This window comes from Anarhichas minor, unplaced genomic scaffold (assembly GCF_050575085.1).
Source record: "Anarhichas minor isolate MPS153535 unplaced genomic scaffold, ASM5057508v1 ptg000017l, whole genome shotgun sequence".
Lineage (NCBI taxonomy): Eukaryota > Metazoa > Chordata > Actinopteri > Perciformes > Anarhichadidae > Anarhichas > Anarhichas minor.
In genome coordinates this window covers 17,955,148-17,981,041 of record NW_027466463.1, presented here as the reverse complement: position 1 = coordinate 17,981,041, position 25,894 = coordinate 17,955,148, and the positions used below count along the sequence as shown (strand labels likewise).

At 45.0% G+C, this 25,894-nt stretch overlaps 1 protein-coding gene across 1 annotated transcript; it reads left to right on the top strand.

The window, feature by feature from the left end:
- Window positions 1-651: 651 nt before the first annotated feature.
- hs3st3b1b (heparan sulfate (glucosamine) 3-O-sulfotransferase 3B1b) lies at window positions 652-17,909 on the top strand. The gene is made up of 4 exons (XM_076092855.1): window positions 652-1,092; window positions 1,140-1,159; window positions 1,203-1,516; window positions 17,026-17,909. The coding sequence occupies exons 1-4, from the start codon at window positions 936-938 to the stop codon at window positions 17,642-17,644; spliced, it is 1,110 nt and encodes a 369-aa protein (XP_075948970.1). The 5' UTR covers window positions 652-935; the 3' UTR covers window positions 17,645-17,909.
- Window positions 17,910-25,894: the final 7,985 nt, after the last annotated feature.

Below are 25,894 nucleotides of genomic sequence, written 5' to 3'. Positions count from 1 at the left end.
ACGTGTACAATATTAATTATATAAATAATGATCTAACTAAAACAATAGCAACTTGTAAAGTTCTGTTTAATGTTATGAATATGAATATGAATATAAGAGCGTAAACAAATAGTGACGTCGTCATTACTTCTCATTCAGAGTCAGAAGTAAAGTTAAACTTCACAAAGTCTGCGATGAGCTTTAAATGAATCATTTAGGTCTGCTGATGTATTTTTCTTTTTCTCTTTTCATTATTTTTGAAGCTCCAGATGAAAGTTTATTAATTTCATAATTTAAAAAGAAAAACCTGGAACAAAAGAGTTGCAATGTGTAAACAATATCAGACTAAACCTGCAGCAGACACATTTTAAATTCATCTGAACTCATATGAACAATATGTGCGCAGGAGAAACAAGAGTTAATTGGCGTCCATGCCCCAATAAGAAAGTTTTCCAAACTCTCAGCAGAGTCCCGCACACATGCTCCAGCCTCCACTCCGAGGCTCCCACGGCTGGCACCGCCCGCGCCTCCCTCTGATTGGTCCGCTGCCATCAACGAACGTCCACATATTTACCTCCTGCGCACCTATTGGCTGCCGCCGCTGTCACTCCACCGCATGTCTCTGTATAAGGTCTCGTGCTCCGGCTGCAGTTTTTTTTAATCAAACTTGAGATGAGCCCGGAGCAGCACCGCGGTGCGCCTGTCGCAGCTCAACAATCTCCCATATTGTAGCCAAAACTATGATTTCAAATTCCTCACTGCCTTGTCAGTCCTGGATTTATTATAGCTCTCTCTATTATATTTAGAGTAGAGTTTGTTTTTATTTGTAAGTTGTATTTATTTATTTTTTAGTTTGAGGAGAGCATGTGCGTAATTTTGCGAGGATTGTCGAGGTGCCACCGGGAGTGAGTTGGGCAATATGCGCCGCTGGGATATGATTTTCAACCGAAAGGCTTATGGAATATAGCCCGGTTTGTCACAGCCTGTATGCCCTCTGGTCCAGCCCCGTGAAGAAGAAACTAATCCTGCTCAGCATCATGTTCTTAATCTGGGTATACATGCTGTACTCCTGCGTGGGCTACTGCTCCACCATGCCAAGTTTGGTGGTGGACGGTTACCGGGGCAAGGAGACCGGAGCGGCGGTGGCCAAGAGGACAGAGAGCGCCAGGACGGACCTGGTGTCCAGGCTGCTGGCCCAACCGCAGCCGTGGGAGGATATAGAGAGCGACTACGAGGAGCCGTCCATCAGGACCGCCGCGTCCCGAGACCTGCTCAATAACGAGCTGGAGGCGGACAGAGCCGACGACTGGGACGAGATGCGCGGCGAGCAGCAGAGAGCCCCGGAGCCCAGCGCCATGTCCAGCTTCTCCAACGGCTCCGGGAGCAAGAAGCTGCCGCAGGCGATCATCATCGGGGTGAAGAAAGGAGGGACCCGGGCTCTGCTGGAGTTCCTCCGGGTTCACCCGGACATCAGAGCCGTGGGAGCGGAGCCGCACTTCTTCGACCGCAACTACGACAACGGACTGGAGTGGTACAGGTAACGACTACAGTTTCATTGACGCTGCTGCGTTTGGATGATGAGTGGATGTGTGCAGAAAAACATAAATGTAAGAGTTTGGGTCAGATGAATTGTATTACTCCATGAAATAGATTTAAAGGGGGATCGGCAGTGCAGTGCTGCAAAACAGTGCTGGTATTGTATGCCAATATAGTAAAACAATTAAAATAAGTGTTTTATCAAATTGATAGTGTTTCTACAGAGAAATGTAAAGGTTTTCTTTATTAATCTCCCAGAAACACTAACAGCGTTAGAGGCAGCCTGAGAAGCTAATTAACTCATAGGTTTGATAGGACCTCCATAAAACTATAACATATAGATATTTAAATATAGATATACATCTAAATATATATTTATTTTTCATTATAGCAATTATCCAGAAAGTTTCGAGTTTATTCCAAACTGAAACTATTAAAATAGATTTACACGGTGACAACATTTGGTTGTGACTCTTGCTCTACTTTGTCCATTTACACCTCTGTTGGCTCGCGCACATTATTATTAGTTGCATTAGTTGATTTTAAGTTGTGATCGCCGACTTGGTTGATCGTGGATGTTATTTTATAAAGTATTGATTTGTTGTCACGTTACGAGGCTGCTCGTAGATCACAGGCAGGCTGGCCTGTTTCTGCGATGCGCAGTGATCTCTATTGGACGCAGCGCAACACTGCACCTCCACGCTGACGTGTCTCCGGGCTTCTCTGTCGAGTTAGAATGTGAAATTATTTGTTTTTTTGTTAGTTTTTTATGATCATGGTGCGTTTTTATCAATGAAATCGGATTCATTTGGAGTAGGCTTTGGCGTTATAGGAACGTTTCTGATACGTGTCAGCGCCTTCATGATAAAACCTGACCCCACAGATATTGTTCATTACATTATATGCAGTGTGATATCATGCGTAATGGCACAATGGCACAATTTGCGCAAATCTGACTGATCCCAGTGTGATGAGATCCAAACTTCTTTTTTTTTTTACTTTTTGAGATTTAAAAAAAGAAGATTATTACAGTGGGGTTTTTGTCTTGTAGAATATTTAACTTAATAGTCTTCACAGAGCTGAAAGCGTTTATATGGTTCTGAGCATTCTTGTGTCAAAGGGCTCCACAGGCCTAACGGTTGACGTTGCGAGAAAAAAAAGGGGATCTGCAAGACAAAGTGAGGATCCCACTCAGAATAAAACCCGCTTAACATCTTCAGAGGTCGACACACTAACATTATCCTTTTCATTTACATCACAAAGTGTTAATATAAAGAGCTGCTCGACTTTTTCTAATCTCCATGAATTCGTTTTTTGTATTCTATCTGAGTAATGCAAATGTATCGGACTGCTGTTTTTCTTTTGTTTAAAAATAAACACGCAAAGGTTATGGCTCATAAATCGCCAATGGCTAAATCCACACCCTGATTGGCTGTTGGACTTTCAATCCGCTAATTATGTTCAGTCTTCATATCGGATAAGCTGTGGAAAGTCTTTTCCCTGCTGTGTTTTATCAAAGTTTGTATCTGAAGCTCAAGCTCAAGATTTAAAAACAACTTTTAGGTTTTCTTGATTTTTCTTGAAGGGATTTTGCTCTTCTTCTACACGTTGAATATGCAACACCTCGAGGTGGGCCCCCATCAATGTGCGACATCACGAAAAACAAAAAGAAGAGCCGAATGGGGGAAGCGTTCAAACTAAAGACACCCTTCCTTGATCTGTGCGAGGTTTCCTGCGCTCCCTTTGACAGATACAGAGATTTACTTTTGGTTTGGAGTTTGCAGGGAGGCTGTTATTTAACTCCCACATACAGTGTTTTCCAACGAGTGTTTTTTAGGCCATGAAATCTAATTCCTTTTGAGCCATGTAAAGAAGCCATGACTGGAGGGTTTTTATGTTGGGGTCATTTTTCTCTATTTCCTTTTGCTGTCCCAAAAAAATAACCTAATATGTTCAGTCTCACTCACAGAAATACACGGATAACTTTTCTTTTTTTAAAATTCGGCATTGAAAGCAAAACTTGAGAAGACTTCAGATAATTTGTGTGGTTTGAGGCATTTCATGCTGCAACAGGATACCCAAACAGTGGTGTTTATGCCACGCACAAAGTCCATTCACTTGTTTGTGTCTTATAGAAGAAGTGCTCTCTCACTGGGTGTTAGAATAGTGAAATCCGTCTTCACACACTTTAATGGAAGAATTGCATGTTTCAGTGAAACAGCTGGTGTAAGCAAAGCAATCCCAAAGTTTCCCAAACAGTTTTGAGTGATTCTATTTTTTTCGAGCCGAGGATGGACCGAGAAAGGAAATCATTTATTGCTGATTCTCTAAAAAGTTTCCCCCCATTAGCACCAGATAGGGATGAACGCTGGAATGTTCCACACAGGGGCAAAATTGCGTGGCATTGAAATATATTCTGTGGGAATGTGATCTGCTCACGGTCATTTATGGAGGCGGTTACAGACGGTTGTGTGTGTGTGTGCGCGAGTTGTGCAATTCACCTCGTTTGTTCATTTGCACAATCTCTCTGCTGTCCACTATTGTACCCTCTCCCACCCCCCCACCTCATATACCCCCAAAATGGACGCACATTTTGAGCTGGAATTCCACTGAGTCAATGCAGCCACAGAGGGAGCAGGAAAGACTCAGGGGGGGGGGGGAAGCCTCAAAATGAATGGATGTGGCGATAACAAGTCTTATTGTGGACTTCTGATGACAGTTTTTATTTGTGCCAAAGACAAACACACGATTCATGCTTTTGACCGAGGGGTCCTTGTATCAGGAGCTACACATTTTCACAGTGAGGTCATGCACGAACTGGCAACCAAGGAACACACACACACACACACACACACACACACACACACACACACACACACACACACACACACACACACACACACACACACACACACACACACACACACACAGAGAGAAAGAGAGTCAGAGCTCAACAGGCCAGTGTGACTGAGTGTGAACAGGAACGCCGCTTCGCCATTTCTCCGTTTCTACTTGCACCTGTTTGGTGGGTTTGGTGAAAGTCGAGTCGCCCGGTGGTAACTGATAAGTGAAAATACGTACTTATCTTCAGCACATACATTAAAGTTGATTCCTGGACAGATTAATAATCCATACGCAGAATATGATAGAGCTCAGCAGTGTGAGCAAGTTGCTTTTATGTTTTGAAGCTTTGCAGTGTTTAAAACCAGCCTTAAGTTTAAGCTAAAGTCAGCACAAAAGTAGACAATTTATTGTATTTATCCTGCTGATTCTATTTATTATGTCACACTGATGTACTATTATGTATCGTGTTGTTTTATGTAGTGTTTTTATTGTCATGTGGACAGGGACAACAGAGGCAGATATACTTTTAGCTAACTCTGGTGCATTTAGTTTTATTACTTATGCGAAAATAAACAATGAAACAAGTAAATAAAGAAAATAATTTGCTATATCATTTTTGCCAATAAAAGTATATAAAGACATAGAAGACACATTATCGAAACAAGGAGACAAAGTGAACAAACAACCAAAACAATTAAGTTATAAAGTCATGAAAAAACTGAAGATGATCATGAAGAAATGCATGTTGACTTTGTGGGAGTTGGCGCCAAAGTTGCAAGCAAAAGCACAATCACCTTTAGGTTAGCGGTTGCATGTAAGATTGTCAGACTTATTACATATTAACGTCTATCTTTGCAGTTTGTTCGAAGGCTCCTGTCACTTTTAACAAACTTCGACACAGACGGCTAAAAGTTGACCCTGGTATTTTATTTACTCCTAACTCTTGTTGACTGCAGCATCATTTCGCCCCCGTCAGTCTGCGGTGCATGTCGCTCTCTTCATATTGCATTTAGCCCTATTGGCTATGAAGGGGCTTTGATATATAATTACTGTGCTGTGGTTTCGCTGTCGTGTCGCGGGCTCTGGTCTTAGCTCGCTGTCAGGGCCCCGGCACTGTTGACACTGTTGCTCCTCCCATAGAGTGACTTTAGAATTGAACAGAGAGCGTAGTCACACAGTTCAACGGCCACACGGGTGGTACGAGGACTGTGGTGTTGTGTTTCTAGAATGTATCAGAAATTGCCATTTGTTGATCTCCGTATAGAGGACAATCTTTTAAGATGAAATGTTTGTGAGCTGCTCGGTCATAAGAATGCAGCGTGTATCTTTGAGCGCACACTGAGCTGTGCGATATTCAGTCCTCGTGTGATGCGGTTTGTGATCAAAGGTTAGGCTTCAGTCGCTGTCAGGAGACTGGTGGGGTTGAAACCGGCGCCATCCCCGAGCAGGATGTCCCTCTGGTCAACCTTTGTATCTAGTCAGTGATAAAACACTGTGGAGGTAAACAGACCTACAAAGCAGCGTCAGTAAAAGCTACTTAAAAAAAGAACAAGTGAGGCATTGTTGAAAAGGAGGCTCCCGGAAAAAAAAAAAAAATCACGTTCCGCTATCAGACTTGCGGATGCTTGCGGATGCTTGCGGAAGTCGGCGCTGTTTGAAAGCCGTTATCCAAAGGCCGTTGCACCCCCGCTGGTGGCTGTTGAGCTGGAGTCAGCCTGCTGCTCCTGGCCATGTCGGGGACGGTTCTGGATGGGTGCACGTCCTTTTATCTGCTCACCACAGGGGTGCTCCTATTTCCATGTAGGTGACCCATCCACCCTCTGTTGCCACTGACCTCGCCCTCCTTCCTTCCTTCCTCTCAACGGACCAAAAGAGGCCACCTGGTTCTTTGGAGCCCCAGTGAAGGGCATCAAATCGTCACCGCTCTCCAAAAAAAAACGTCTCGCGCCAATGTTTGCATACACGGGGATGTTATGGTGAAAGCCGATATGTCTAAAGTTGTTGTGACAAGCTCAGCTGCGGAGCCGCAAGTAATAGTCGTCTCCGGTCACAAAAGAATGAAAGCGCTTAGACGGCGGGCACAAATGTCAGCATGGCCTCTCTCCTCGGGGATGGCCAGTATTGATTGGTCAGGCCTGATTGGAGGTAATGTGCAGAGATGGGTTAAGGGCCTTTGACTGAGGTCAGACCCGCGTCTGCTTGCTGACAGGCTCTCTGTGTTGACCATCTGCAGAGCTACAGAAAGCTGCTGCTACAGAAAGCAACAAGCCCCGCTGGGGATTTTAGAGACGTTCCTCGCTGAAAACAATAGCGTGACAGCACGGTTCCTGAGCCCACCTTTAAGAGGTATGTTAACGAGGATGACCGTTTGGTTTTAAAACTCTGCGTTTGACAGAATCGGTGCGCGCTGAAACACAGAGGCTTCAACCCAGTTCCAGTTCAAGAGAAGATGGACTCAGATGATGTGATACTTTGGCGCTTTAATTGTTTCCTGATTCCCGGAACTCTGCGGCTCCCCAGGGGGCCAACCGTCCAGCTGACAGCGGGTTCACATTCTCCTCTCAAATCCTCCACCGCAGTGGCCAACATAAAAAAACAAAACAAACAGTTTGAAACTGTGCCTCTGTGTTGGCTAAACTTCCACCTTGTGTTCCCAGATGAGTGGATCAATGCCTCCCAGGTCCTCCACCAAACTTCACCCTCAAATCCCTCCGTATGAGCTGCTGTTCGCCGTTCTCCAGCTGTGCACTTGCTCTGCCGATGTGCAAGAATAGTGTCACATGTCATGCTCAGTTTGCGCGATCTTGGGCGGGGCCTCGCTGACCACGAGTGGCTGTCTCTTAGAGAGGCGTTTTGGTCAGCGTGGAGGGACGGGGGCCCTCTCTCCCCCCCCCCCCCAGCCGCCTAAGCTGGCGCGGCTCACCCGAGAAGGGAGAGTGAAACAGAGAAAAAGACCGCTTTCATCCCCAAATTACAAGCGGTTAATTGTGAAAGGGGAGACCTGTGGAGAGGGGAGTGGCAGCGCTGCACTGTGGTGGCCTGCCTCTCCACCCCCACCCCCTCCCCGAGGTGGTGTCCAGTGAGCACTGCCCCACACCAGTGAAGACAATATGGCCGCCACCGACAGGAACCTCCCGCTGGAGCTGAGGATAAAAGCCACAGAGCCTTAGAGGAACTTGCCGTCAAACATTCACACACTCCTGAATTCACACGCTTGATGCAAACAGCAAAAACACAAGGCGCGCACGCGCTCCTTTAAAAAAAGAAGTCTGGACTGCTGTGCTCATTCACTCCGGGAAAGAAGCCTCACGTGACTGCTGCCACAGAATGTCCTTGTTTTCCTATGCAATTTCGAAGTCGACAACAATAAAAGATACTCATAAAGAAGTGTAATGAAGTAGCATTGGAGGAAGAAAAGGAAGCACACAAACCCTCCCTCTGCGCGAATTAGGCCCATTTTAACGAGGTGATAATTTGGATGTTGCTGCACATGTCGGAACACAACCAGACGTCCTCCCTCCGGAGTTAATGGTCATTCATTGCTGCTAAATAAACCCTCTTTAGCGCATTAAAATAGCCCTGGAGGCTCGGAGAAACACTCTAAAAACGGTTTTGTTAATCATTCGCCGTTAAAGACGGGTTAGTCAGGGAACTCCTGCTTTCACGAAAGAAAAGGAAAATGTAGCTGAGGAGAAGGTGGAGGAAGAGGAGAAAGTGATGACAGTAAACCTGTAAAGCTTGACTTGTCCCAGGTATTGAGTCCCAGAGGTAGCCATTAGAGTGTGCCTGCCTCTGGGAAGAGAGGACACACACGCAGAGAGAAGAGAGAGAGAGAGAGGCTGAGGTCTCCCGAGGTTTCCATTAGCCCGGCAGTAAAAGAGCAGAGCCTCATTAGAAGCCCCGAGTTGTCTCCCTGCACGACACTAGTCACTTTCTCCCCATTGAGATGTACTCCCAGAGCTGTTGGGCTCTCTCATAAGAGCTGTAAGAACACTTCAGCTCCGACTCCAAGACAACCCGGCCAAACTCAACTCACTTCCAATTATTTCCCACCACGGCGACGAGTAGTTTTTCTCTCCACCGGTTGTTTAACTGATCAGAATCTGGAAACCGCGCTCTGTATCTTTTGGACGCAGCAAAACTACCACACTGCTATCAAACTGCTGCATTTCTGCTCCGTTTTTTGCTAAAACAACAAAAAAATTAAACAAGCAGGATGTCCAAAAACTTTACGACATGAAATTTGGTCAAAAGGTTAAGTTGTGGGTTCAGGAACAAGCAGGGTGTCTGTGTGGATTATTTTTCCCCTTTAAAACCTCTCTCGCTCTCTTAACATTGCGAATAGAGCCTTGCAGAGCATTTCAGCGGTTTTCTCATGAACTAGTGTACTAGTGTACCCAAATGGAAAGCAATCTGACACATGCAGCCTTTTGATTTTTATCTCTTTGCATATTTGATCCAAATCAGATTTTTCTATACTTCAATTGAGAAATTTAGACCTTTTGCACTTTTGGCAAAGGTTATGCAAGTGCTTTTCTAATTCTGGAAAAAAGCTAAGTGGATATGAAGTGAAGCAGAAGGAAAATAAACATTTTCCTGTTCCTGTCCAAGAGCTGACATATAGCCTTTCTCAAATGTCTCTTCTCCACTCCCTTCACAAAACAGCTTCCTCTCTCAGAGGTAGAGCAGATCCCGTGTCACGTCTGACCGAGAGGCTTACTTAAAACATTTGTCATCGCGCTCCAAGAGGAACGATGAAATCCTGAAACTAGCACCGATGTCTGCGTTTGGCAGCAGAAATGCTTAAAAACGTGGCCTGATGTTCTCAACAGTAATTATCTTGTCTTCGCGGGGCTCTGAGATATTGCAGGAGACAACATCTAGGCTCAAATCCAAAGAAAACTGTACAGATGCCCGAGGAGTTCTGCTGCCACTCTTTCCTTCTCTGAAAAGCAGCAGGTTAATTGTCGCGACTGGTGCTATCGTTACTCAATTTAGCTAATTATACGTCTGCTCGGGAGGCAGGCCATTTTCAGGAATTTGTAAACCATTAACCTGCGACATCAGCTGCAGTGTGAGGAAGCAGAAATAATAATAATAATAAGAGTCTAAACACGCAGGAAGCTCACTGAGTGACATACAGTAGAGAGGAAATCCCCTCTCTCTCGCACACACACTTTGTAGTTCACCTGTCTTCAAAAAGGTGTGCAGGCAGTTACGGATGACAGGCAATTCAAACAGGATGCAAAGCAGCTCGCTCCCTCTCATTCTCTCTGTGTGTGTGTGTGTGTGTGTGTGTGTGCATCTAGGGAGTGGGGGTGGTGGCATGTAGCCTATGTTCTTCTCCAGTCTGTTTCATCTTTTATTCATCTCTGCTGTAGCTAGATCAAGGAGTCGTGGGCCTCTTGGTGCATGTCAAGTGTCAAGAAATCAGTCAGAATGGCTGATTCTGCCTGCACGCCCGCGCAACAACACCCAGAAACGCGCGCACACACAAACACACACACACGCTCCACCTGCAGCCCTTCCTTGTTGCTTCTCCTGTTTGTTTGCTTCTTTTCATCCCGTCACGGTTCATCGGTTTATCTCCCCGTCCAAGCTGTCAGCCAGTCGCGCCCCGATCCTGACGGAGCGGTGGAATGCGTGGCTAGCTTTGGGGCTAACACCTTCAGCAAACAGACCCAGAGCAAACACACTGATTAGTGAGGATTACAAGCGCTAAACAAATTCTGGGTCACATCGCCGAGTGGTTGGATTCCACAGAGTGCGAGAGTCTTCCGCTGGCGTCGAGGCGCATGCAACAATCAGCCTTGATGGCTGCTGCGGTGTCACGTGACTCACCTCGTACCGCGTGTCGAACATAGCGGGGAAATGTTGAGTTAAGTGTTACCAAAACGATGGCATCTTTCACCTCTCTTAAGCCAGAACAATTTAGCTTTTTTTCTTTTGAAAAGCTCGAAGATGCTGTTGCACATTGATGAGGGAAGGGAAGGAGGCATTTTTTACTTTCTATACCCTCCACCGTCCCTTTCACCAGCTCCTCTGTTTTATTTATACCACATGGTGGTGGACTCCTTCGCTTCACTGCAGGGTTATTAACACTCGGTTATTCCTCGCAGCCGTCTACAGCCACAGGCCGATGTGGTTCCCGGCCCCTGAAGAAAAAAACTAAAAAAACTCTCATGGCTGTGTTGTTTTCCAAAGCGTGCCAAATAGTAACAAATATACTCAAAAACAGATTTTCCGAGCGGGAAAAAAAAAAGTATAATTACTCACCGAATTGAATAATGTGTGCTTGTCATGCCTCTGCGATGCTGCCCATCACAAGGCGACCACATAAGAGTAGAAGGTCTCAGCTTCACTTAAGTATTTTCAGGACGTGGGGGGGGGGGGGGGGGGGGGTTTATCTGAAAGTTGTGGCTGGGGGTAATATGCTGTCGGGGTGTCTGACCCCATGTAGTCCATGACATTATGTGTGGCGGTTAGCTCTCTATTTATTTATTCTACTTCACTAGTGTCTGATGTTGCCTCCAAAACCAGGCTGGGTACGAGCCCGAAACCGGTCTGGATGGTCTGTGACCGCAAGGCCCGACTCCCCTTCTCTCCCTCTTTCTATCTTTTCCTCCCTCATTTCCTCACATTCTCTCTGTCATTCACTCTCCCTCTCCTACACAAACACACACACACACACACACACACACACACACACACACTCTGTAAGAGACAGTATGATAGAATGTCTCTGCTCTGGCGATGCATGACTCCCTGATTCCAGTGAAAAATGATGGATGGACGGGTTTGCGTCTGTCGGGTTAACTGCTTTGTTTACACGGAGGGTCAGTAGATTCCCAGGCTGCTCTGACACAGTGCAACGTCTTGATGGAGTTAAGGGGTCTGGGAGCTGCATTTATCAACCAGATCAGGACTCCGGCGCAGAGTTTAGGTGTCAAAGTGTCATCGAGCAAGAGACGAGATGAAGGCTCGGAACCAGTTTATTCTGGAAAAGCCTAAAATGGTAGCCGCTGCATCATACTTTGACCTTAGATCCTGTTGTCCCAGACTCCCTTATCTCCCTCTCGTTTGTAGAAATGTTCTAATCTTCTGTAGCTCCTCCCGCCTGTTTGAGTAAATCCGTATTTTGCTTGCATTTAGCACCAGTGGCTATTGTTGTAAAAATGGCATTACATTTTGTGCCGAGCGCATTATGACTTGACTTGATGAAGTTTTTCTCTCTGTGCTCGTGTACCTCCAATGGTATCTTAAAATATAACAATGGTATACCACAAGAAGGAATAGTCACCCCATGGAAAGAAATACTAGCGTTAGCACCTAAAACTACTTCCAAAGGAAACTGGCCCCGGATATCTGGAGGAGACATTTCGCTTTCAAACAGCTGCCCTCCTTAGAACTGCACCATCCCATCCAGGTCTGAGTGTGTGTGATACCAGGCCGGCCTGCATTATTAATCCTTTTAGCAGACAGATGATTCGGAGGGGCTTCCACTCAGCCTCCTTCCCGAGTTTCCAGTGACACCATTATTCAGTGAGGCCTGTCAATTTGAAACCTCAGGCTCGGGAGGAGCCCCGACAGATGAATCTGATCGGGGATGATGAAGGTGCTGCATCGTCATCCCTCAGGGTTCATCATGCGGGTATCGAGTTACAAGCAGGTGTGAAAGACGCATACAGATGGACACTTGTGTATAAGACGTATGAGACGCGGATGCGCACAGACCCTCTTCAGCAGGCGCTCCTGCAAGGTCTCAGTTTTAAGCAGAGATCTCTGGCTCTCCTCAGCCAGGAAAGGAACTGTCAAACAGCTCTAAGTGGCCACGTACTAACACCTGGACTCCAGTCCAAGGGCTTGAAAGAGAGACCAGATGAAGCTTCTGCAGCCGGAGCTCTTCTCCCTCTCTGCGTCCGTAAACCATCTTCTCTATTCTTTTTAATTTACAGCCAAAGCCATGATCTGTGGTTAAATATAATGTCAGACTCCAGGCACAGTGGAGTGTATTTCAAAATGCCCGGCTTCTGTATGCGCTTAAATGCTACTTTGAAAGGATTCAGTGAGCCCGCAGAGGCGTGCATGCCTGCCTCCCTTTGTAGTGGCCATAGTGTGTGTGTGTGTGTCCGTGTGTGTGTGTGTCCGTGTGTGTGTCCGTGTGTGTGTCCGTGCGTCGGCTTGTGTGTTACATAAACATTTTGCTCTCTTCAGTTCCATTTCATAGCATGTAGGCTTCTCCTGCTGCGAGCCGAGAGCTTTAAAAGGGAGCGCTGGTAATGAACACTGCTTTTATTTATCAGTGACTCATCCATGAATTCATGGACCCTCCATATCTGCATGTATCATCCATCATCCTGTCCACTGTGTTTCTAGCTCCACGATTTTTCCACACATGGTCTTAAGAAATATATGCGTTTTATTTTGCACTCAAAAAGCTTGTTTTCTCCCCGGCGTTGAAAAGATCAAATTCATAACACGCTTCGACTGTGAACGAACAAGTGCTGCTCAGGATCTTTATCATCCAATGAGGAATAAAGATGTTTCTTTGTATTTCCCTTGAAAATGCTCGTACGTCCACCGCAGTGGTTCATGTGGAGGGCTCGGGTAAGAGGCCCTTGGAAAAGAAAGGGAGCCTTTCAGTACCTCTTCCCTCATTTCCCCTCCTCTCCGTCTTCCCACTTGTGAAGTGTCACTTTGCTATCGGACCTCGAGGCCTGATTGTCAGGGGGTCGGCAGAACCGCTGGGATCAATGGAAGAGAGAACGGGGTGAAGAGTGGAGGCTGTGGGGTCTTTTAATGTCAAGGAAACTCACGGATTCCAGGACGTAGAAGTGAAGTCTGCTTGATTACCCGAAAGTAGCTGATTTGTTTGATTTATTTTGGTTAATTCAGCCTCTACTTAGAGCATTGTTCAGTGCACGCTCTTGTTTTTGGTAGCGTCACCTCCCACGGGGAGGTAACACTCGCTCCAGGGTCTTCGAGCCCTAGAAACAAGACATCTTCAGCTTTAAATGCCCATAGGAGTAGAGCCACACCCTCCCTCCGCTGGTGGATACAAAGTGCCCTCAGATTTGTCTGTATTCAAATAAACAAACCCTAATTTGAGATTCAAATGCTTTCAACATGCAGACATGTGAGACAATTGAAAACCCTTTGTATCGAACGGAAAATTGACGGACGGGCGCCAAATAGCTTCTATCCTTTTGTGTGTGGGCAAACTAGTCATTTAGTCAGGGATGCTGTGTGAGCTCAGTGGCAGCCCGTTATCGTCAAATCAAACATGACAGGAGGGAGGCAGAAGCACCAGACAGAAATAACCCTTTTCCTGCCTGCCGTTTATCTCCGGCGGGATGAGGGCTCTTTAAAAACACAGGCCAAAGGGCCACTCGGCCGGCCCCCGTTTGATGCTGTCATGTGACAAGGGCTTCTGCTTTCTGTCTTATCGCCGTTTTTGGCATGTCTTTTAACTTGGAAATATTCTCAATGGGCGAACGGTGCAGAGAGGCGAGATAAAAGTTGACAGATATATATCATGTGGAGGCACAATCGAGGCAAGGAAAAAAGTTGTTGCGTCATGATGTCTGAGGTCAAGTTATTTACAGTTTCTTACCGTTCCCCTTATTAGACAGTAGAGTCCTCGGTATCGCAGGGGGACAGGCTGATGTTTGCGGGGCCATTTTGGCACACGTTCCCCTTAAGAGCCCTCCAAAAGGCTTCTCTCTCACTTGAGGTTGAGAAGGACTCCACTCAGCCCTCGATAAGCACCCCCCCCCCTTACCTCCCTCCTTCTCCTCTATCCGCCCCCCCCCCCCCCCCCCCCCCCTCTCCACCCTGCCCCCCATCCCCGCCCCGCTGCCCTGACCGCTGCCCCGCTCACCCCTCCACTCGAGGACAATGGCTCACTTTCAAAGAAAAGCAGGAAAAAAGAGGAGCCCGGTGTCACAGAATTGCCTGTTTGCTGACGGAATCTTTAAAAGCAGCACCTCATAAATCAAAAAGGGGCATAATAGGCATTGTTTCTCCAAGAGCTACTTGTCCCACTAAAGATCCCCTCCTCTCTTCTCTTTTCTCTCTGCCGGCCTTTTTTTTTTGTGCCTCTTTGGCAGAGAGAGCGGGTTAAGTCAGAGGTGGAGATTTTTTTTATTGGGGAGGGGGGGGGTCTCTTCTTGTGGATTTGGCGCTTTTTAAGGGTTTCCTCACCACTTTCTTTCTCCCTCGCTATCCAACCATCTCCTTGTTTTATGCTCCTCCAACCCCCAACACTGGATTTTTGTAAAAAAATCCCCGAGCTTGGATCAGCATAATCTATCACTATGCACATTGTAACTCAGGCCTCCTCCCTATCTCCACGCCGTATTGTCATGTTGAAATCGGATTAGATGGGAAGCCATTTGCCTCCTCTGTGTCGGCTCTGGACTTTTTTTTTTTTTTGTATGTTCGCACAAGGAATGACAAAAAGCTTGCAGGCAGTATCACCATTGTGCATCTCAAGAGAATGGCGAAAAGGCGCGCAGTTTAAGTGGAGCATGTTTGGTTTGTATTCCTTGAAGACATTCAGGAGGGTCCAGAGAATTCAGAGCGTGTGCTCATGGAGTGTTGTTTGCGGATACCTCCGGGAATGGTTTTGCTGGCAGAGAGATCTGTCATGCTTGTGCATAAAACAACATGCTGTGTGTGTGTTTGGATTCCAAAAGGCTGTTAATGAACCTGGACTGGCCACTAGTGAGTGGTCAGGCCGAGAGTCAGGCCGGTGTTAAAGATGCAAAACAACACTGGGAAGCTACACTCACTACACATCCCGCATGCTTTTAACCCAATGGTGTTATCGCTGCATCTCATCACACAAGACTAAAACTAAAAAGAGCCGCGCTGAGGTTAGATTCCCGGCTTGTTTATTTACGATCCCAGTCTGGCGCTGAATGAGCTTTTGGGAAACATCTTTGCTCCCCCCCTCCGTCTACTCCATTCACCCCTCTGATGTGTCAGCAATCAAGAAGATATTATCATAATTAGATCACTGGCACTGCATTAGGATTACACAAATCTGCCAACACCATTTCCACAAGCCATTTTATGGGTTACCTGACGTTACCCTGGGCCTTTCCCTCTTTCTTGCACACAAATATGTGCATCGACGGAGAGCCGATGTTCCATGAATTAGCCATGAGCTGGATGGACGTGAACTAGATTCCAGCTTTTAGAGTATATTTCTGCGGAGCAGCTGAGGCTCTGGGGGAGAATCGAGCATTACAGACTTCTGAGTGTACGGGATGTGTCCAACATTGTAGTTTCGACATCTTTTACCTTTCTCTGCTCTCTGTGGGATTACACAGCATTTCAATGGGATCGACCACAATAGCAGACAATGGTGTATCAGTGCCTCAGCTTGAACAACAAAGGCGAGGCTCAGGGTACAACAGGCTAACAGGACTCTTATCTGCGAGAGCGTGCTCACCCTGATAAGTGCCCTAGGTTATCTCGTCCTTCCTTTTGTTTTTGTTCTCCTTTGAGTGCTTCAAACTGCTTCTTTCCTGTTTTTTTTGTCTTTTTGATCCGACTGTTTCCAGTCCACAATGCGAACCCCTCCCATCGAGCCAGCACCAGAAGCACATTTGATCCCGCATATACATCACACATAAGTTTTCTTCCTGGTGCTGGCGGGGGGGGGGGCAAAAGAGGGAAAGGCAATCCACGTCCCAATGTCAGTCAAACCGCTCTTATCGCCTCTGCCATAATCGAGACGCTGCGGTTGGCCACCGATTGTGAAACCTAATGCAGAGAGAGCAGAGCGCACTCACTTTTCCTTCAAAACCACTTGCTCTCAAGTGCCTCTTGATTATATGTCTGCATGTAACATATCTGTGTGAAGCCCATCAGCCAGTCCGTCACCCAAAACCAAACCCACTCCCGTAAAAAAAGCTAAAAACTGAATCCCTTTCTGAAACAAGTATCATCATCTTTCAGCACTGATGCATGTTTGATTTCTTATTTCTTTTTACTGGTCGGATGAGGGGGGGGGGCACCATGCCGCGGCTATGCCTGAGTCAGCAAGGCAGATTGAGAGTGGTTTTATTTTGCTCCAAAGGTTGGGAGGGGGAATTTTGATTAGGTCCGACCACTTTGGAACATTACATCCAGCAATGAGGTTGAGGAAAGACAAGCTCGGGGAAGATACATCACATAATGGAATTAACACGCTAATTTATAGGAAAGAAAATGCATTTAAAGGCTAATTTGAATGAAAATGATAAATTAATTAATTAAAGAAACATAACAAGTTAGATGTAAAAAGGAAGAGCGAGAATTCAAGAGCCTGAGCAGAGGTGGGAAAACCCAGCTCCTAATCCCTAATATGGTTAAATTCAGGGTCGGCCATGTTTGGTGGAAATTCCTGTAAATGTTTCCCTGTGTTTGATTATGTAGTAAACAAGAGTTCTCTGTCAGAAGTGAGATATCTTATGAGTGAGTGAACATGTGGATGTTGGAGAGCTGCCTGCACTAATACTGTAGGTTTTAAAGCCCTATAATAAGGCTAAACAGGCTCAGTGAGTCATTGATTGCAGAACACAGTACACCCCATCAACTTGATCACATTATGCAAGACGTTGCTCCACCTTACCCTTTTCCTAACCTCCTTTTTGTGCTTTTTTTTTCTCCTCTCAGGGAGCTGATGCCCAAGACTCTGGAGGGCCAGATCACCATGGAGAAAACCCCCAGCTACTTTGTGACCAGAGAGGCTCCAGCCAGGATCGCCGACATGTCCCGGGACACCAAGCTGATCGTGGTAGTGAGGGACCCCGTCACCAGGGCCATCTCGGACTACACGCAGACGCTGTCCAAGAAGCCCGACATTCCCTCCTTCGAGAGCCTCACCTTCAAAAACAGGACTACGGGGCTCATCGACACCTCGTGGAGCGCCATCCAGATCGGCATCTACGCCAAGCACCTGGACAACTGGCTGCAGTACTTCCCCATGGAGCAGATCCTGTTTGTGAGCGGCGAGCGGCTGATCAGCGACCCGGCCGGAGAGCTGGGCCGCGTGCAGGACTTCCTGGGGCTCAAGAGGATCATCACGGACAAACACTTTTACTTCAACCAGACCAAGGGTTTCCCGTGCCTGAAGAAGGCCGAGGGCAGCAGCAAGCCCCACTGCCTGGGCAAAACCAAAGGGCGGACCCACCCCAACATTGACCCCGAGGTGGTGCAGAGGCTACGGGACTTCTACAGGCCCTTCAACATGAAGTTCTACCAGATGACAGGACATAACTTTGGTTGGGATTAATGTGAAAATCATAAGAGACAATTTTTTTTTGTCAATTTGTCGACAAGTTATTTTTTCTTTCCTTCTGTAATTCAATGGCAAGATGCTGAGATATTGCTATATATATGTAAAATGTACAGAAATCTATTTTATAATAATTTATTTTTATTTCTAAGCAATTAATTCACTAAGCTGCCTAACCATATTTGTACATAACATCTGGCCCACGTGTTGTTTTTAACATTCCTCATTTTAATTTTGAATCCTCTCGCCTCCCTCCCTCGTGGTCCTGTAAACTCAGCGGCTTTATCGGTGCTTCGTAATACAGATAATCAGCGATGACTGAAGTAGAAATTAGGGTGGAAAATGAAAAAGCACCATATTACGGGTACAGAGTGCTCACAGAGAAGCGGAGAACACCGATCCATGTGCATCCTCATTCATATGCATCTATACCTTTTCAAACCCTCATTGTGAGTGTGATTCTTCTGTAACGTGTTTCACTGCAACACAGTTAAGTTTTCTGCAATCCAATTTTCCTGCACTGGCGTATGCCTTAGCTGCAGATCTCATGTCCCTTTCCACTCAATAACAGTTAGATCAATAGGCCTAATTGATCCTCATTGTGTCACTCATGCTTAAAGTATACAGCTGCCCTTTCATTCTCAGTGCTCCTGCTGCCTGCTCTAATGAATGACCCATCCATCAAACGGTAAATCCTATCCCGGACCACATAAGGGCCCATGTTAACATTATGCTAATCGGGTAAAGGTAACTGGCGGATCGATTGGGCCTCCGCTCTCTAACTCCCCATTAGAAGCCGTGTTGGCTGAGAGCCAGGCTCTTGCCCTATCCGCTCAGTTCAAAGGTCACACAAAGTCTCAATCAAATTTCCTTGAGAGGCATTTGATTTGTAGAGCAGAGCCGAGCCGGAGCACAGAGGGTCAGGGGAAGGGTGTGTGCCTTGTTTTCACTGTTAAAAAAAAAAAAAAAAAAATGAAAAAAAAAATCTTTGCATGAGGCAGCGGAGGCATATCTGTCAGGAATCGAGCATACAGATAGAAAAGATGACAACAACTTGGCTTCGCCTCACTGAAATAGCGCTTCTTCAAACAGAAGTCCACCAGGCCCCATCTCAGATCCCAGACTAAAGAGATCAAAGGAAGAGGAAAGGTTTTTGTGAAGCACTCTCAGCACGGCAAGAATTGCCTCAGGCGGGGGAGGTGGGGGGGGGTTCAGTGTCTAACCTCTCTAGTGTAAGAAAACCTCATGTGCCATCGTCCATGGCCTATATACTTTATGCCTTATTCACTCACCCTCACACCTCTGTACTTGTTGCCAAAAAAAAAAAACCCAACCTCCGTATTGATATTATGTTTCACACAGCTTGATTCGCTATCTCTGCCCCCCCCCCCCCCCTCTTTGTTTTCGTCTTTCTACTTGAATTCTTGATATGCAAGAGGGAGAGAACGTGTAGTTATCATTCTTTCATGTGCTGCCCGATCTCTTTGCAGCGGGTGGCACGGTAATATATAAGGGTGCGGGGAGGCGGCCGTGCTATGCTACGCTACGCTGTGCTATGCTGTGCTACGCTGTGCTACGCTATGCATGCTCAATGTGGTGGCCATCATGAAAATGCAGGGATAATGGGAAGGGATTATTAGCATCTAGAGGAAGATTATTAGCATCTAGAGGAAGGGCTTCATGTGCTTAAAGCAGGGCCCAGACTGAATGTACACAACCTATCCTCACACTAAAAGACCCTCAAATCAATTTCAAAGGTCAGATTGTCACTCCGTTTTTAGTTAAAAGTTACATTTGATTGTCTCTCTTTCTTTTTTTTTTTTAAGTTAAGAAAATGCTGTGCCTCTTTAAATATCCAATACAACACAGTTAGCCTGCTCCTGTCATTAGTGAACCCAATTCAGCTATTTCTCTTCTATTTTCCAGTTGAAACCAGCTGCCTGGTTTAGCCTCAAACCAATGTTTGGGAGCAGGGGAGATGGAGGCTTGTTGTAGTTCTATCTTTTACTTTCACTCTGCCTGAGCGATGATACTCCTCGTGAGAAATTATGTAGAGAGAGCCTTCATCCCCCCTTCTCTCCTTCGTGCAATGTTTGATTATTAAAAAGAAAGCATTTATGATGACCTCTCTCAGCAAGCGGTCACACTCTGGAAGGACAGTCTGACATTTTCCCTGTAATTGATGGAGACCTGCATTTGAATTCCGGTCAAGTTCATGTAACTGAGGGGAATATATGAAAACAAACAAAAAAAAAACTTCTTGCACTCATGGGTTTACTCCGTGTTGCTGCATAGGTTATGGTTGAGTTTTATTCAACCTGTTTTGAGATCTAAAAATGTTACAAAATGTTTGTCTTACCCACATATAATATGTATTTAGACTAGCAGATCTGTATGTACAAAAATGAAACATGTAAATCAAGTATTTTGTGGTATGTACATCAAAGGAATTAATTTTACACAATGCAAAAGCAAAATGGAACAGTTGTTTCTAGATGATTAAATACTGAACATTCAAAATATTTCTTTGTATGAAGAAATAAATAAAAAAGTATATATTTTACCAAATCCTCTTGTGCCTGACTTTTATTTCCTTGATTTGCTTCTTTTTGTGGCAAATGACACCCTCAAATGTAAGCATTCATTAAAATCAATACTACCTTTAAGTCCTAAATTCATTACATCACGATTTAAGAAAGAAATAAACCCCATTAAAACTGTTCAATTTATTTCTCTGGATCATTAGAGTAATTACAAACACACACATATACACACGCATATATATATACATATATATATGTATATATATAGTATATATATATATATATATATATATACATATATATATACATATATATATATATGTATATATATAGTATATATAGTATATATATATATATATATATGTATATATATACATATATATATACACATATATATATATACATATATATATATACCACGATACTGTATATAACAACAGTGTAAATAATAATATATATAACCATAATAATGCTGAAAATAGGATCTATGATTAAGTATGTTAGGATGCAAGAATACAAATGAGGGCATACTATTTCTGGAGATCGCCACAATCACCAATCCACTCACCTGTGCCTGGTTCGGTGGAGGAGACAGCTATCCTGAAACCTGGGTAAATGAAACCGACACCATCTCCACAGGGATACACACCTGTAGACGTGAGAAGCGAACTGACCCTAATTTCATGCTGCACGGCTGCTAGATGCTGCATTTAATTAGCAAGCTGGCCACAAAGAGTCTGATTATATCACTCCAAGACGACTTTGTGGAGGAAATAATGATGTTTGACGCTCTGTTGCTGCTGCTTGGACCAGGAAACGTGCTTCTACCGTCATTCCCTTCAACTGGGGGGCCACAAAGGGGCACTTCAAGTCCATGACGTAGCAGCTCGCTGCCAGGGACCTCTGCTTCACCAAACCAAGGTAAGATAGCTAAGTGCTAACTGCTTGTGCTCTCATGCATGTTCAGAGTTGGTGTCTGTGCTCTGTTTAGTTGCTGTTTGTATGTTAACTACTGGCTGTGTGCATAGTTTGTGGCGTATGTGTCAACTGCTGTTCTTCATACATCTTACATCTCTTCTCCTGCTTATCAACATCTGTCTGTTTCAAGCAATGCATTATTGTGATTTTAATGTACATAATTGACTATCTGCTGCATGCATATTGCACTGCTGCTGCATACGGGGTGGATTGCTGTGTTGAGGTTTATCCATCACAGTTCAGTACATAGACTCTACTTCTTACTTGATTTATTACCTCAGTAAACATGAGTTTATGGTCTCAATCTCTAGTTTCAAGTCTTCTTCAATACAGCATGATGTTCATTTTGTAAATGATGGTCCATTGAGAATCAAATAGATGTTAAAGCAGAGTATGCTTTAGGGCGGGGCTACCTTGGGATTGACAGGTCGCTGACACAGCGTTATGTCTTTGTGTGTTTATTTGAGTATCCGCTCTGTATACAGTACATTCTCTCTGTGCGCTCCATAAAAGTTGACTTACTGACTTGTAGTCTACACATAATCTTTCAAAAGTGGCATCCTGATGCAGTAGGAACCCCCAGAAACGTTGGTGTGTTCTCAACACACCGCACCAATGTTTCAGAGAGTTGTCATATTCAACATGTACTCAATATACATATATCATGCATGTATATTTATGTTTTTTTGTGCTGCAAAATCCCTAATTTAAATTTAGCAGTGATTTAGGGAGAATACCTTCTCCTGATGTTGGCTGTTTTGGAACACAAATTTGCTATAAATAATAATTTTTCTGTTTTATTGGACATTTAAACTTATTGAAACATGAGTATACTCTCAAAACGTTGTTGATATTTTAGTAACTTTGCTGTTCACAATTGAGAACATTTGTTTGTGAACATTTGGCAGTTCAATATTTATACATCCTTTTTAAAGCGTGCAAAAACAAGATGTGACTCTAGCCTCTTGGTCTCTGTGTGTGTGCGTGTGTGTGTGTGTGTGTGTGTGTGTGTGTGCGCGTGTGTTTAATGAAAAGCTGGCTTTCTGTGACGTGGTTGCAAATAAAAAAAAACCGGCTAATTTTGAGTTTTTCTGTTTCCTGCTCAGCCTGGCACTGTGGTTATGGAAGTGGGGGGTCTGTGTGGTTTCAGGTGACCCATAGCTGTGTGGGAGGTTTGGCTGCCGGTGGTGGTGGTGGTGGTGGGTCTGCCTGCTTATCGGAAATGCCCCCTCCCATTACCCACACCCTCACTCCCTGTAAAAGCTGCCTATGTTTCCTTCTGGCTCATAATGAGATACACCTCCAGGGCTGTTTATTTACAAGCCTCTGAAACACCTCTGTGCATTAACAGGGCTCCCATTCACAACATCGGAGGGGATGTATTTACTAACATGTCCACGCACCGGCATGTTGACATCCACGGCAAAATTGCGGGTGAAGTTTTCACGGTCATGGGGGATTTTTGCAATTCAAATGCCGGTGTATATATCACACCGAGTTACAGATCACAAAATGGTGCAGTGCAGAGGAATATGTTGACAGTAATGCCACAGTTTCATATTTGAATTGACACTTGTGACTGGAAAACATTGAGAGAAATGTTTGTCCCGTTTGTGGTTTTGTGGTTTTGGCACATCATTTCTTAGTTCAAAGCTTTATTTATAAGAAAATGTTCCTGCAACTAAACCAGTGAGCCAAAGTTTGCAAGTCAGTTTTCTTTTGCAATGTGTTAATGAAATGAATATAGGGAGAATATTGTCAGACTATCTGCATTATATTATTTCTGTGCAGCCATACCGAGGATGTTTGGCAGTTTTTTTCTTTCTGCCACGTGAAGTGTGGACTGATCTAGATTTCTTAAGTTATTATTAGCTGTGAACCATTGTTTTCTCTTTTTGTTCTCGTGGGTATAGATGCTCTATATCTGACTGACACATCCTGCTCCTTGTCTGTGTGTTCCCTTTTAAGGTTGCACAAACAAAACCAACAAAAGTTCCCTGCTGCTGCAGCTCAACATGGGGCTTATTCAAATGAGGAGTCAATACATTGAAATATGTCTGCCATGCAACAATATGCAACAATATGCTGTATCTGTAAATCCAAATTCACTTTACTGAGGCGGACTTGGATGGAAAACAACATTTTAGAATGCAATTAGACTTGCCATCCCATTTTGCATTGGCTGAACTCACCGAATAGTCCCGTTCATGCTTTCCAACCCCCAAGGAAGAGGGGAATGAGCTGTAATGAGGGGAACATGGCACAAATCCCCACAGCATGCATGCTGGGATTTAGTGGCAAATAAAAAGGTGGGTAAACCATTTCCTTCCTGTCAGTCACAGACATCCGAAGGGAATAAAAACATTTATATGCAGTAAAATCAAAGTATGAGTGATATTCCACATAAGAACTGTCTAATAACCCCATAAAACCAAACTATATAGTTAAATAATTTTTGCTAAAAGCATGCAGCGGATACATTTAGATTAGCATTGTATGTGTGCCAACAGGCCGACTGTGTTTCCACGGGGAGAGTAGACTCGAGTCTCTCACAACACAAAATGCAGATGTCCAAACAAGGACACAGATGTGGCTGAGACGCCGCCAGTTGGAAATATTATCTAATGCCTCTGTGGGGGAGGTGTATGCTAGTGGCACTGCGTCTCCACAGAGCCACTTAACCTCACTGGAAAATGTATTGCACAAAGTAAACAGCGGCCCCGTATTACAGCACAATATGATCCAGTGCAAACACCGCTATCGGCGTCCATTGAAGCCAAGCAGTGAGCGGTTTGCAAACCTCCCTCTCCTCCGGTCCACGCGCAGGTAGTGGCTTGCCTCTCATCACAAAATCATCGTTGATATTTACAAGTCTGGAGCGGGATAATTGCTCAGCTGGAGCACTGACGGACACACCGGAGAGGAAGACAAACAGGATGTGGTGTGAATGACGATAAAAACAAGAAAAAAAAAAAAAAAGCCAAGCTTGGCAGGTTGAAGTGGAGCATGTTCCCTTGGCAAGCGGCCAGCTCGTCCCATGAAACCAAGCCACCTGTATTAACTCGTGACTAACCTGATTAACCTGTTCATGGATCAGACAGACGCAGATACGGGGAATGATAGATTCCCGGGCTGGCAGCCAAGCGAGTCATCTTGAAGGAAGTGGTTTGTGTAATTAACAGAGGAGCTCGGCGGGATGACAGGGGGTAATTGTAGCGTTTGCAGATGATGTCTTATTGTCATCGCGGGTGCCTCCCGGGCTGTTATGGGTACAGGCGGCTGCTGCTCTGGGCTTTGGGATGGGAACAGACACCTGGCAGCGCTAGACACGCGAACCCCCTATTGACTCTTCCCATTCACCGCCTCCTCCCCTCCCATCCCTTAGACACCATCTCCAGAGCAGGTTGCTGTGTGGTGTGTTTGATCGTATTAGCTTCAAGCTGCTGCAAAGCAATATCCAAACAGCCTTGTCACAATGGTATGAAACATGGCAGAGGGGCTGCAGGGGGGGGGGGGGGGGGCATTAAACATTTAGCTGTCTGCTCTTCTTTTAGAGCTCGATGGTGCAGCCATGCTGCGGTGGCTTCACACGCAGTCTCTCACTTTGGCCTTCACTCTGCCCCCTTAGCTGGTTCACCCAAATTATGAAAAATATCACTCACTCAATAGGGAAAAACATGTTCTGTCGTACCTCTTGTTGTACATGTTCGTGCAGTATATTTTTCACCTTGTGTGAGTCATCATGGCAAGATGTTGTCTTACAGTAGAGAGGCGGGTTTGAGTACTATGACAAGTGTTAACATGTGTCTGTCTGTCTGTGGACACGTGATGGCGTCACGGCCGTGCAAGATGCTCTTAAAAGGGGCTTTTATTTTTCTCTTTTTTTTCTGATTGGGATTAGGTTCTATTGTTACTTACAATAGACCTCAGGGTTTCCCGCAAAAAAGTAATTGGGCCTTGTGACGAGTGTCTTATGACGGGGGCCTGCACCCAAGAGTCTTTTTTTATTTATTTATTTTTTTACAGGGGTTCACTGCAAGCCAGCGACAGACTAGTACTGACCTTTTTATTATTGGCCGTCTGTTGCAAGGACAGCTTTGGTTATGTTTACTTCCTGTCAGCTACCAAATGAACAAACATTGCAACAGGAAATAAAAAGGCCCATTTTGAATGTTTTGATGAGCAACTTTCACTGGAGAAAACCAGTTAATGTGTTTTCATCCACTGGATGAACTGACTCTGGATGCTGCACTGTAGTGGACCGCTTCTGATGTTACATCTTCCCGTATGTGCTACTGAATCAACATCATCCTTTCATAGTCGATGTTAGATTGAGTCGGGGAACATTGGCAGAAGAATAAATTACATGAAGCGAAAAATAGAAACGGCTTTCAGTAAATTTAGAGGAAGATGGAAAAAGGCAGGTTTGTCTCAGTGGAATTCCCCGAGTCGACAAAACAGCAGAAGAAATAAGTGACCTAATGCTTCAATGACAAATACAAGTCTGTTTTTAGAGGAAAAGTGCGTTTTTTTGCTGGAACTTAACTCCATATTTAGATCATGAAGACGTCTAATGTATTGAATTAGCATTTTCAAAAATCAAACAGTTGACTTAACCGATCTCAGGTCCGCCACATGCCAAATATAGCGCCTACATCTGGGGCCCTATCGGATCACGCTTCACTCCCCCCCCCCCCTCCCACTGTTTCCTCTGTCTGACAGATGT

Bases quoted from the DNA above. Each gene is read 5' to 3' on its own strand.
- hs3st3b1b (XM_076092855.1), top strand. From the start codon at position 936: ATGGAATATAGCCCGGTTTGTCACAGCCTGTATGCCCTCTGGTCCAGC. The intron at 1,093-1,139 runs GTTACCGGGGCA...AAGAGGACAGAG, and splicing joins GCCAAGTTTGGTGGTGGACG to AGCGCCAGGACGGACCTGGT. The intron at 1,517-17,025 runs GTAACGACTACA...TTCTCCTCTCAG, and splicing joins AACGGACTGGAGTGGTACAG to GGAGCTGATGCCCAAGACTC.